Genomic DNA, 11174 nt, shown 5'->3' with positions numbered 1-11174 from the left:
TTCGACAACATACTTTAAAGTTCATTTTTTTTTAAAAAAAAAAACATAAATTTCCATTTTACAGCTTTTGACAAAAACAAAGGGTTGCATCTCCAAACTACACATTACTCCTATTTTGCAAAAAAACTTCGTGTCAATTTATGTACAACATGATTTGCTGATTCGTGCTCTAAAGTTCATTTTAATGTATAAAGGATCTTTAAATTTGAAAATTTTAATTATGTTACACGAAAATATAGTTTTACTCTCTAATAAGTTCAATTTGTTGGGATATTAGGAAAATAAACGAGGTAACATCGCAGCGGAACATCATAAGTAATATCAACAATGAATAAGATGAATATCAATATTTATAGTGATTCACCCCAAGATTGAGCTATGTCCACTCTAAACCTATCAAGTAGATCACTTCTTTATTAATAACAAAGAAGCCAAAAAGAATTGAGAATACAAAGTATTTCACTCATAACATTCTGATTTTAATGCTCACTTTTCTCTTCACTAATCATATTTCTTCCAATGATAAACACTCCTTAAGAAATCTCACACTAAATCCATTTTCTCACTTTTACACTTATGATTGTAGATGAAAGGATTTCGTGTTTTTTATGTGTTTTTGGAATGAAGAATGAATTGATATTTATAGGTAAAGTTTAGGCAGCAAAACAAAAAATTAAAACATCATTGTTTACATAATCAAATCAACAATTTTTGACTAACTCAAATCATGTGTTAATTGTATTGTTGAATTTCAAAATGGTGTGTTTTGAATTCAAATTTGGCTTGTTTTGAATTTAATCTTGGCTGGATTACTTAACACAATTGATATGTTAAGTTCGAACTCTATTGAATTGGTCCATTTATTTCCCTTAAAATAGTGAATTTTTTAATTCAAATTTACCTTGAATCATCATACATTTATGATGTTTGAGACTGATATATAGCTCCATTAATTAATTAGTAAAATCTATGAATTATAATTTAGTTACTTATAAATTTATTTCTTAAATTTTTTTTATAATTTAATCAGTTTAATAGTTGTTATTTAATCTAATGTAAATTAAAATTTAATTTCAACATTAAATTTCAATTTAAATCGGATTATTAATTCAAGAAGTGTTTTTTTTTTTAAAAAAAAAAAACAGCGTATGAAACTGAAGTGAGTTGTATCTCATAATGAGGACACGTGCCTTTGACCATGGTATGACTTGAGAGAAGAAGCTTCCATTGCCAACGCTTACATGCCCTAATCCTCTTTTTTCTCTCTAATTCCACCCTCGAAGCTCGATCACCTATGTTTTCCAGTTTTAAAAATTCTGAACAATTGTGAAGAAGAGCGAGGTAATCTGTACCTTAGAATCGCAAGTTACTGCTTCGATTGAATCTGGTGAGTTTTGTTTTGATCTTTAAATGAAATGCTCAATTGGCTTTTACGGGTTCTTTGTTCTTCATAGATTGAGGTTTCTGGAGATGGTTTTTACTTCGGTATTGGAATATAGAACTGGGATTGATTAAATTTTGACTTTTTTTGGTTGTCTGTCTTTTTTCAGCGTGTCGCGCTGAATTATGTAGTCGGGTTGGCTCGTTCAGTCATTGTGTTTGACCGGTTTTCGTGAGTAATTGAAATGATGTAATGTTTTTTGGAGTTTGATTTGCGTGAGGATTTTTTCGTTCTGCAGAATTATAGTCGAATGTTAATCAGCAAGAACTGTTGACCGTACTCATTGAGGTCGACACTTGATGGAAACAGAGAACAATTAGGGTTTCTGAATCAAGATGATGGGTTGGTCTGAATTTTCACTATCTTATAGATTTGATTGATTGTGTTTCATTTTTTATGGTTATATGAGTTTTGGAGCCAATTAAAATGCCAGGAGATCGGCATTGCCCTCGAATTGATACCATCGAGCTAAAACTTCACGTCGAAAGGAGACTCGGTCGACAAAAATCTGAGGAGTATTTCAATCTTTTGAGTAGGTACCTGAGTCTCAAGATTAATAAATCAGAGTTTGATAAGCTCTGTATTGGATTGTTGGGGAGGGAAAATGTCACTCTTCATAATGGACTTATTCGAGCAATTATCAGCAACGCTTATGCTGCCAAGAATCCTCTTCCTGAGCATGGGAAAGGGGAGAATATTTCATTGAATGTGAAAGTTCCGAATGGGTACCAAAGAAGTATTCTTCAATCTCTTTGCCGAGATGTGTTTCCTCAGTCTCCTAGAAAGGGTAGAACTCCCACTCTTCGAGATCGTAAACCCAAGGATAGACCAAGCTTACTTGGGCCTCATGGGAAGGCCAATAATGTGGCATGTGAAGATTCAATACCGAAGGTCCAGGAACAGCAGAGTGCTACAGAGCTTTTATCTCTAGGTAGTAAGCCCCCTGTCGAAGTTACATCCGTGGAAGACGGTGAAGAGGTGGACCAGGATTTCGGAAGTCCTGTAGTTAATAGAAAAAGCCCTCTTAGAGCTCCATTTGGAGTTTCTCTTCACACTAAAGGAACGAGAAAAGTGTTATGCCACGGATCAGCGCCTTTTGTTGAAATTGACACTTGCTATAACAATGGTACGCTTCCGGACTTTAGTTCCTTAGGGAAGAGGTTGGAACAAAAGGTGAGAATGGAAGGATTGAATATATCGACAGACTGTATAAATTTATTGAATAATGGGATGGATGCATTTATGAAGAGATTACTCAAACCTTGCCTCGATTTAGCCGCCTCAAGATCCGATTACAAGCTCCCGGACAAAGTTCAGCATCAAATGAAGAATGGGGTGAGCTCAATGACACATGTACAAAAGTCTAACAGATTGTTTACTTTGTCGACGTCAGACTTCCGAGTTGCAATGGAATCAAATCCCCGGAGTCTTGGAGAAGACTGGCCGGTGCTGCTCGAGAAGATTTCCTTGCATGCTTCAGAAGATTAAACGGGTGGATAATGTGTTAGTTTATATGTTGATTTTTTACTGTGGTTCTAGAGGCTCTGCTAACAGGGTTATTGACACCATTCATGTGATCTTAGTTGGTCTAAAGCTACAGAAAATTTTGGATAAAGTTGGTTAGATTGTATATATGCCACCGGGCTGATTGTTTCTGGAGTCGTATTTCTTACCTCATAAAGTATAAAGCAAAGGGATAGGGACAACACGTGTAAGATTGTTTTCATTACATATAGTCAAGGGGTCTTCTTCAGCTAATGTGATACTTTGCTCATGTCAATGAAAGTTTAATCATTTGATAATATCCTGACTTTTTTCCCCGTGTGCTTATGGTACGTGGTTAACATTTGATATCTAGATGGAAATTTTGTTTTTGTTTTTTTGTTTGTTCCTGGATTCCTCGATATTTCAGGTTAGGTATGCATTGAATGGGGGTTTGGGGTTGCGGTATATATGTTTTTTGGTAATCTCTTGTTAAAACTCTTGGGCTAGCCTGCTAGCTAGTGGTGAATAATGGGGGACATCGGGCGGTAAGCGGTGTCAAAATTTCAGTGAACCATTGAAGCTATCAATGTGATTGATCAGACAAGTACCAAGAACTAACCATTGAAGCTATCAATGTGATTGATCAGACAAGTACCAAGAACTTTCCGTAAACTTTTTTCATTCCTGAATTTGCGTGCGACGTATCCTAGCATTAATATGAGTTCGTTGACAGTGTCACGCCGTGACGATCCATCTTGATGACGAATTCTACGATAACAAGAAATGGGAATGAATCATTCAATGTCTGCTCCCCTCTTCAATTCCCGTCTCTGTTATACGTTCTGTTGAAGCATATTTATCATATAACATAGATGGGAAAAATATGGCCTTGTCTCCCATATTTTGAAAATCTTGTAGTACTTTTTTTTTCTTTTACCTTAAAGTTTTGTAGTACTTGATATTGCTCTTTTATATGATCTCGTTGGCACTAAACCTGTGTATATATATATTCTATTTTATTAAAGTTGAGGACATGATAGTAGAAAACTAACTTTTTTCTTCCAACTTTAACCTTACATGATACTAATATTACATTTTTGTTTTGTTTTGCTTTTTTTTTTAAATTTCAACACATATGTTTATTTTTATTTTTTATGTTTATTTTTTTTATTTCAATAATTCAAATATCAATTTAATCCCTCCATAATTTGTCAAATTTCACTTTAGACCATCAATAATGATAAAAAAGACTGTACACTCATAATTTATCACAACAATTTAATAAATTATTAATTTCATTTTGACTAAATTTTATTACGAGATATAAATCTATAATAATTTTGTTTCACTAATTATTTCAATTAATTTTACTTTACACTTTTTCTAATTACAAGCTAAACAAAATTTGTGTATGCAATTAGGTGCGGATACAATATATGTAATAGTTTCAATTAAAAAAAAATTGAATCAATTACTTTATCCATTTTAAATTTATTTATTCTAAGATAATTAAATCACTTTAATTATTTCATTTTATTTGAACCTTTCATATATATTTATATACTTTGTATAGATATATTCTCTTTTTATCATTTTAAAAAATTTCTTAATATATATCGTGTTTACTCAAACAATTTTAATTATAAGATCGATTTAAAAAATAATTAAAGCAAATAAGCATGATCAAAATTGAATAGATTTTTTATGAAATGATCTTACATATCTATATTCGTTAGACGGGTCGACAGATCCATATTTAAGATCAAAAGTATTACTTTTGACATAAAAATAATATATTTTCATGGATCAGATCGGATAAAATATTTGTCTCACAAAACGATCTTACAAGAGTTTTTGTGATCAAAACTAAATGGTGGAATTTTAATAGCTGTACACAATAATGCACATGCATGCATGCGTTGTCAAGTGTCATATATAAAGTAGAATGTATTATAAACTTTTATTTGTTTCGTTTTTATTAAGCTTAGAAGTAAACCTAGGAAGTCATTCGATTTGGCCGACGTTATTTGTTTAGAGAATGTAGGCGAGCATCTATTTCTATTGTATTGATTGAATTTTATTTTATTCATAAAATACATTATCAAAATACACGAATGAAAACTCCGCCCATAAAAATTTACGACCATGTCTAGATTGTGTGGTTCCATTAACAAGGAAAATAATTAAATTATGAACCCCATACCACTCACTCACATGGACATTGCAACTTTTAATTGTGTGTAAAACTTAAATAAAAAGCATTAAATTATCTCCTCCATGAATCAAAGATGAATGAACCCTTTTAATTAATTAATTTATTTCTTAATACAAATTGGCCGCAGTGCTTGTTTTTAAAGAATCATGCATGCTAAACTGATTCATTGTACCTGATAATGTATTGCTTTGTCCGAACATGTGATTTCCAACTCTTTTTCTTGTCGCATCTACAGCTCTGGTCTTTCAATTCTACTCTTTCAAAAAAAGAGCAAAAGAAAGTGATGATGAAATTGTGCTTCGATATTTGCTCAAATTTTATATTTAAAACTATTACTTAGAACCATTAGAAAAATACAAGGAAAACATAGTAACAACGAGAGACGAAAAGACTCTAGATTATTTTATCTGTCTTTAATATTGATTGGGTGCATATGATTAATCATTTTCGTAACCAATGTCCTTCTTTTCGTTTATAATGTATATGTATCTGAAGGGACCCATATCCACAAATAAAAGAAGGCTTTTTGAAAAACTAAGGAGAGTACAGGAGCCAAAACCAATTTAGGATGGATCAACTATAAGATCTTCAGTTTCAGACGATGTCTTAAGTTGGATACCTTATTATAACATTGATATCCCTTAACTTTTTTTAAAAAAAAAATATTGAGATTGTCGAGTTATATGTTTTCTGGCTTGTATTATATATTATCTGATAAAATAATCGATTAAATGTGTACTTTTTTCAATTATACATGGCTTAAAAATTTTAATTGACATGCACTCAAATTGGAATTTTTTTTCTAAATGAAACATATCCAATCCAAGTCGGTGGTATCATTAATTTGTTCGATACTAGCTAGATGCATGGAGCAATTACTATGGATTAATTGTTGAATAATAAGCAATATTTTGGTACGTGACATTACGGCACATCTTACCAATTAGATGGAATAAAATATAATAATATAGAGATTTAAAAGATATTTGGTATACATTTTACTTGATTTTTTATTTTTCTTTTCTGCACAAGAAATTTCGGCGGAATTTGATGCTTTAATTAATAATTTTTTTTTTTTTTACATTCATATTGACGACAATGGGAATGTAGGAAGATTATGGGTCAAAAAGTTATTTTCCCTAATAATAAATTCTAAAATAAAAATTATTGTTAATTTATTTCTGTCAATATTGAGTTTTTTTAGGTTATCGATTTTCTATTTCGTCAATACTACTCTATGTATTAACATTATTGACTTATTTATTAAATGAAGAAATTTTATAGTCCGGTTATAAAAATACAATATTTAACAAGGATGGCGTAGAGAATAAATACACCGCCCCCCCACGTTTACGCTTGTCTTTATTGTTCTGGATTTCCTGGGTTTTCTTCTGTCAAAAGTAGAGGTCCCAAGTACAAACATAGGAACATCATATTCCACACATGTTTCCAAACATAAAGCCTTGATTTAGCAAGAAATTGGTGATATTCTTCGTCTCTTGATTTAAAATGGAGAAGCTTCTAAATCCATATGACCAGGAGAACATGAGAAAGGCAATGTTAAGGCATGAGGAAACATTTCGGGAACAGGTAAATTATATTTTCCCCTTAATTCTTGAATCCGAATTCGAATATAACTAGAACCGATTTTCCCCCAGGTGAATGAACTTCATCGTCTGTATCGAACCCAAAAGATTCTGATGAAAGATCTTGCTAGATTACAGCGAGACGGCGCGTCGCATCCCAGCTGGAATATTGATTCCAGGGCCCGGAAATTTGTTGAGCCGGGGAATAGGGCAGGTGAATATAATTTTACGGAGGCAGGTGAAGATGGTAGAGTTTTAGAAGATGAAGATGATCGGAGTACTGATCTTGAGCTGACTTTAGGTCCGAGAAGCTATTATCAGAGGAAGGTTAAAGCTGCTGAGCTAGGTACAGATGTATCAGGTTTCGGGCCGGGTTTTTCTACTTCTTCTTCAAGTGGGTCAACTAGCTGTATGAAGAGAACAAAAGAAGGATTCTCGAGCCAGCAGAATCAAGAACGATTGGATAATTCCCATTGCGTTTTCCAGGTTTTGAGCTTGAATATGACTTGAACAACATGGGCAAAAAAATTAACCCACGAGAAGATAAAAAGAAAAATCACCTTGCTTTTTAAACTTTTAACATCACTTGTAAATCTTATGCGACATTCTTAGATGTATCATTTATGCAATATTTCTAATTAACGAGTTGTGACTTCTTTTAACTTTTTATAGTCAATACATATGGTAAATTTCTATCGCTGGTACACAGATTGTTATACAAAAACATTATGGAAGATTTCTTCTCGTCACGATTATATTATATTTGACAATTCTCATGAATACGTTGTGTTAATGTTCACTGCCTACTGATTATGTGATCAAAGATTACTGCCTTTTAACTTCGAATCAAATTCTTGGGCTTTTTCTTCTAATTCGTGCTAGTTTTTATGTAATTAATCATACTACGGTTTCTCCATGCATCCCTTGTTCAATTCATGAATTGCTTAATATATCGCATATGAACACGAACACTTCACATCTATTGCATACAATATTCCCGTGATTTAAAAACGAACTTACCATTTTTGTAAAGCTGTTTGGTTTAATTGAACCATTGGAATTAGAGTCATCTCTACGAATTGTAAGCCGATCCAACTAGCTAGTCAATTACTAGCACATGAATATTGAAAAGTGTTGATTTTTTGTTATATTTGGAAATGGGACATTTACATGTATATCTCGAACTCGAGTCTTTCTCCCAAAACGGGTCCCAGCAAACCTTAAGATCGTTGTTTTATGAATTATTTTATGTGTAATAATCTTACTACACATGCTCAGAATTGATGAGTTGCTTGGACGAGATTGTGTAGGCCTGGTTTATAAAAAAAATATCTATGGGTGGAATCCCAAGCAGCCAGCAATGTCCCAGAAGACTCGCATGCAGAAAAGGACAATGCGTGATTTGGAACATTAATTTTTATCAACAATGATTGACAAAAGAATCAGACAAAACCAAAAATAACAATAATTACAAGAATAATTCCCATCCTCTTAAATTTTTTTTGGAAGTCCTTGAAAACTCCAAGCTATTTCAAGTTGTTGGGAAGATTCATTGTATATATAATCATAAAAATCTTTTAAAAAATCTCTTAATGAATGGTAAAGAAATAACCAATTGCATATTAATGAAGCCACCACCGCATATGACACAAGACTTAGTGACCGAATAATAAATTCATATATATACATCATCTTTAAAAATTAAAATTTCATATATCCAATATATTATGTATTAACAAAAAAAAAATTTGTAGGTTAACAAAAATTAAAGAAGAAAAAAAAATTAAAATTTGTATAGAACTAAGGGATCAAATAGTAGTTATGATCCCTCTTATCCAATAAAGTAAGAAAGGTGATATTTTTAATAATTACCTAATGGGGGGAATCTGATCTACACATATTGTTCAACTTTCTTGAAATAACTAATAAATATATATATAAATAAAATAATCTATGATCATATGAAAACAAAAAAATGTCCATTTGAACTGTTTTGATGTGTCTGCCACCAAATGGACACGAGATTCCGTTTCATAATAAACAAATCAAGTTTTGCCTAAATTACAAAATTAAGGAATCCAACCTAATTAAAATTATTATCTATTTCCCGTCATTGTTTAGGACGTTGACATGAGATCGCAGCTGCTAGCTGTACCGTTCATTTCGAAACTCTGCTGATTCATTAGGATTACTACGAGATTTTAAGATTATGAATTATTATATTAACAGACAAACACTTTTGTTAGATGGTCTCATGTATCGTATTTTGTGAGACAGGGTCTCTTATTTGGGTCATCCATGAAAAAGTATTACTTTTTATGCTAAGAGTATTACTTTTTATTATGAATATTAGTAGTGTTGACCCGTCTCACGGATCTATATTTGTGAGACCGTCGCATAAAAGACATACCCATATTAATATTATACTTTTAAATATTATATATTTGAGAGAGACTAATTATACTGAAGATAAAAATATTATTTATTAGATTTCAGTGGAGACTGGAGAGCTAGCTAGCGGACCACAAGTACTCTTCTTGTTCTTATATACGATATATCCAATTTCTATTTTCCAACTCGAAATTCATCAGTTTCCTTCCAATTGAAGTAATATGTTTAGCTAATGTTTCAAATTGTTGAACTTGGTGTGATGTATCTAGTAGAAAATTATATATGTTAGCAAATAATGAAATAAACAATACATAATAAATTTACGTAGTTCGATAATTTGCCTACATCCACGGGAAAAGGGAGCAACGACATATATACTATGGAGAAAATATTACAAAATAACTCTTTACTCACTCAAGATTTTCATATCACAATTCTATACAAAGAAACTCTTAAATTCTCTTAAGAAGCTATCTCAATTGCTTCTTGTATATATATCACTTTGGGATGCTCTTCAAGGCAATGAATGAAGCCTATTTATAAACAATTTGAGATGAAACATATAGTTCAAAATCCCCCTCATCTTTCAAATAACAACCACCGTATTTATTTTGTGAACCATCAATCACCGTATTTATTAAGTTTTCCCAACATTCAACTAACATATTAATATTACGCCAATTAGCCAAAAAATATCCACTTTGGCATAGATTAATAATATACATAGTATTTGGTATGCTACTTTCATTCATGTTACTCATCTCTTGCATACTTCAATCAAGTCCAAGCTGTGCTTGAACTTCTTGGCTGGAAGTGGCTTAATCATCATGTCTGCTGGATTATCTGATATGTGTATTTTCTCTATTGTGATTGTTCCTTGAGAAACAAAATCTCTTATGAAAAACATTACGATATCAATATGTTTCATTATTTCATGATACAAAAGATTTTTCGTCAGATGAATTGCACTCTGACTATCACATTAGAGTATTGTCTTACCTAGTGGTATACAAAGCTCATTTATTAGTTATTGAAGCCAAATAGCCTCTTTCACACATTCTGTTGTTGCGATGTGCTTTGTCTCGGAGGTTGACAAAGCAACAATAGTCTACAAGGTTGCTTTCTAATTGATGGTACATCCGCAGAGTGTGAACGCATATCAGGTTAAAGATCTTCTTCTATTAAGAGCTCCAACAACATCTAAGTCGATAAATCCAACAATGCTTCTATCATTGTTCTTAGAATATTCATAAGTCAACCCAACATCAACAGTTCCTCTCAAGTATCACATAATCCATTTGACTATCTGCCAATGTACTTTTTCATGATGCTCCATGTATCTACTTACAACACTGACATCTTGAGAAATATATGGTCTTGTACATACCATGATATACATAAGGCTCCCAACTGCATTTGCATAAAGGACACGAGACATTTGCTCTACCTTCTCCTTAATGTTTGGTGACAATGATGCTGAGAGTTTAAAATGAAATTGCTAATGAAGTTGTCGCATGTTTCACATCTTGCATGCAAAAATGTTCAAGTACCTTTTCAATGTACTTCTTTTGCGAAAGAAACAGTATGCCTGCTTTTCTATCTCGGTAGATCTCCATTCCCAAAATATTCTTAGCATCTGTCAAATCCTTCATCTCAAACTCTGTACTTAAGTGTGCCTTTAGCCTTTTGATTTATGATATGTTTTTGCAAGCAATCAACATATCATCAACATATAAGAGTAGTAGATTAGTTGGTCATTCTTGAGTTTCTTCATGTATACGCAGTTATCATACTCGCTTCTGTGTAATGATTTGCATGCATAAAAGCATCAAACTGTTTGTACCATTGTCTTGTGAACTTTTTCAAGCCATACAAAGATTTTTTCAATAGACAGACATGGCTTTCTATGCCTAGAACCTCGAATCCTTATGGTTTTCATATTGATTTGCTCTTCCAGCTCACCAAATACAAAAGTTGTTTTGACATATAGCTAGTTGCTCAAGTTACAAGTCAAAATGATAAACAATTGAAAGAAGTGTACAGATTGAGAAAAATG

At 32.2% G+C, this 11174-nt stretch overlaps 2 protein-coding genes across 2 annotated transcripts; both read left to right on the top strand.

The window, feature by feature from the left end:
- The first annotated feature begins 1197 nt into the window (after positions 1-1197).
- Positions 1198-3243, top strand: LOC142546650 (uncharacterized). The gene is made up of 2 exons (XM_075654483.1): positions 1198-1387; positions 1551-3243. Exon 2 carries the CDS (start codon positions 1868-1870, stop codon positions 2927-2929), a length of 1062 nt encoding a protein of 353 aa, XP_075510598.1. The 5' UTR covers positions 1198-1387; positions 1551-1867; the 3' UTR covers positions 2930-3243.
- Positions 3244-6465: 3222 nt separating this feature from the next.
- On the top strand, positions 6466-7431 carry LOC142544789 (uncharacterized). Its single transcript, XM_075651825.1, has 2 exons — positions 6466-6731; positions 6800-7431. The coding sequence occupies exons 1-2, from the start codon at positions 6651-6653 to the stop codon at positions 7235-7237; spliced, it is 519 nt and encodes a 172-aa protein (XP_075507940.1). The 5' UTR covers positions 6466-6650; the 3' UTR covers positions 7238-7431.
- Positions 7432-11174: the final 3743 nt, after the last annotated feature.

Source organism: Primulina tabacum, chromosome 5 (genome assembly GCF_025594145.1).
Source record: "Primulina tabacum isolate GXHZ01 chromosome 5, ASM2559414v2, whole genome shotgun sequence".
Lineage (NCBI taxonomy): Eukaryota > Viridiplantae > Streptophyta > Magnoliopsida > Lamiales > Gesneriaceae > Primulina > Primulina tabacum.
The sequence above is the reverse complement of the archived record's forward strand: the minus strand, read 5'-3'. Positions and strand labels throughout refer to the sequence as shown.

Excerpts from the sequence above, each read along its gene's own strand:
- LOC142544789 (XM_075651825.1), top strand. The coding sequence starts at position 6,651 with ATGGAGAAGCTTCTAAATCCATATGACCAGGAGAACATGAGAAAGGCA. Across the intron at positions 6,732-6,799 it reads AGGAAACATTTCGGGAACAG|GTGAATGAACTTCATCGTCT; the intron begins GTAAATTATATT and ends ATTTTCCCCCAG.
- LOC142546650 (XM_075654483.1), top strand. The coding sequence starts at position 1,868 with ATGCCAGGAGATCGGCATTGCCCTCGAATTGATACCATCGAGCTAAAA.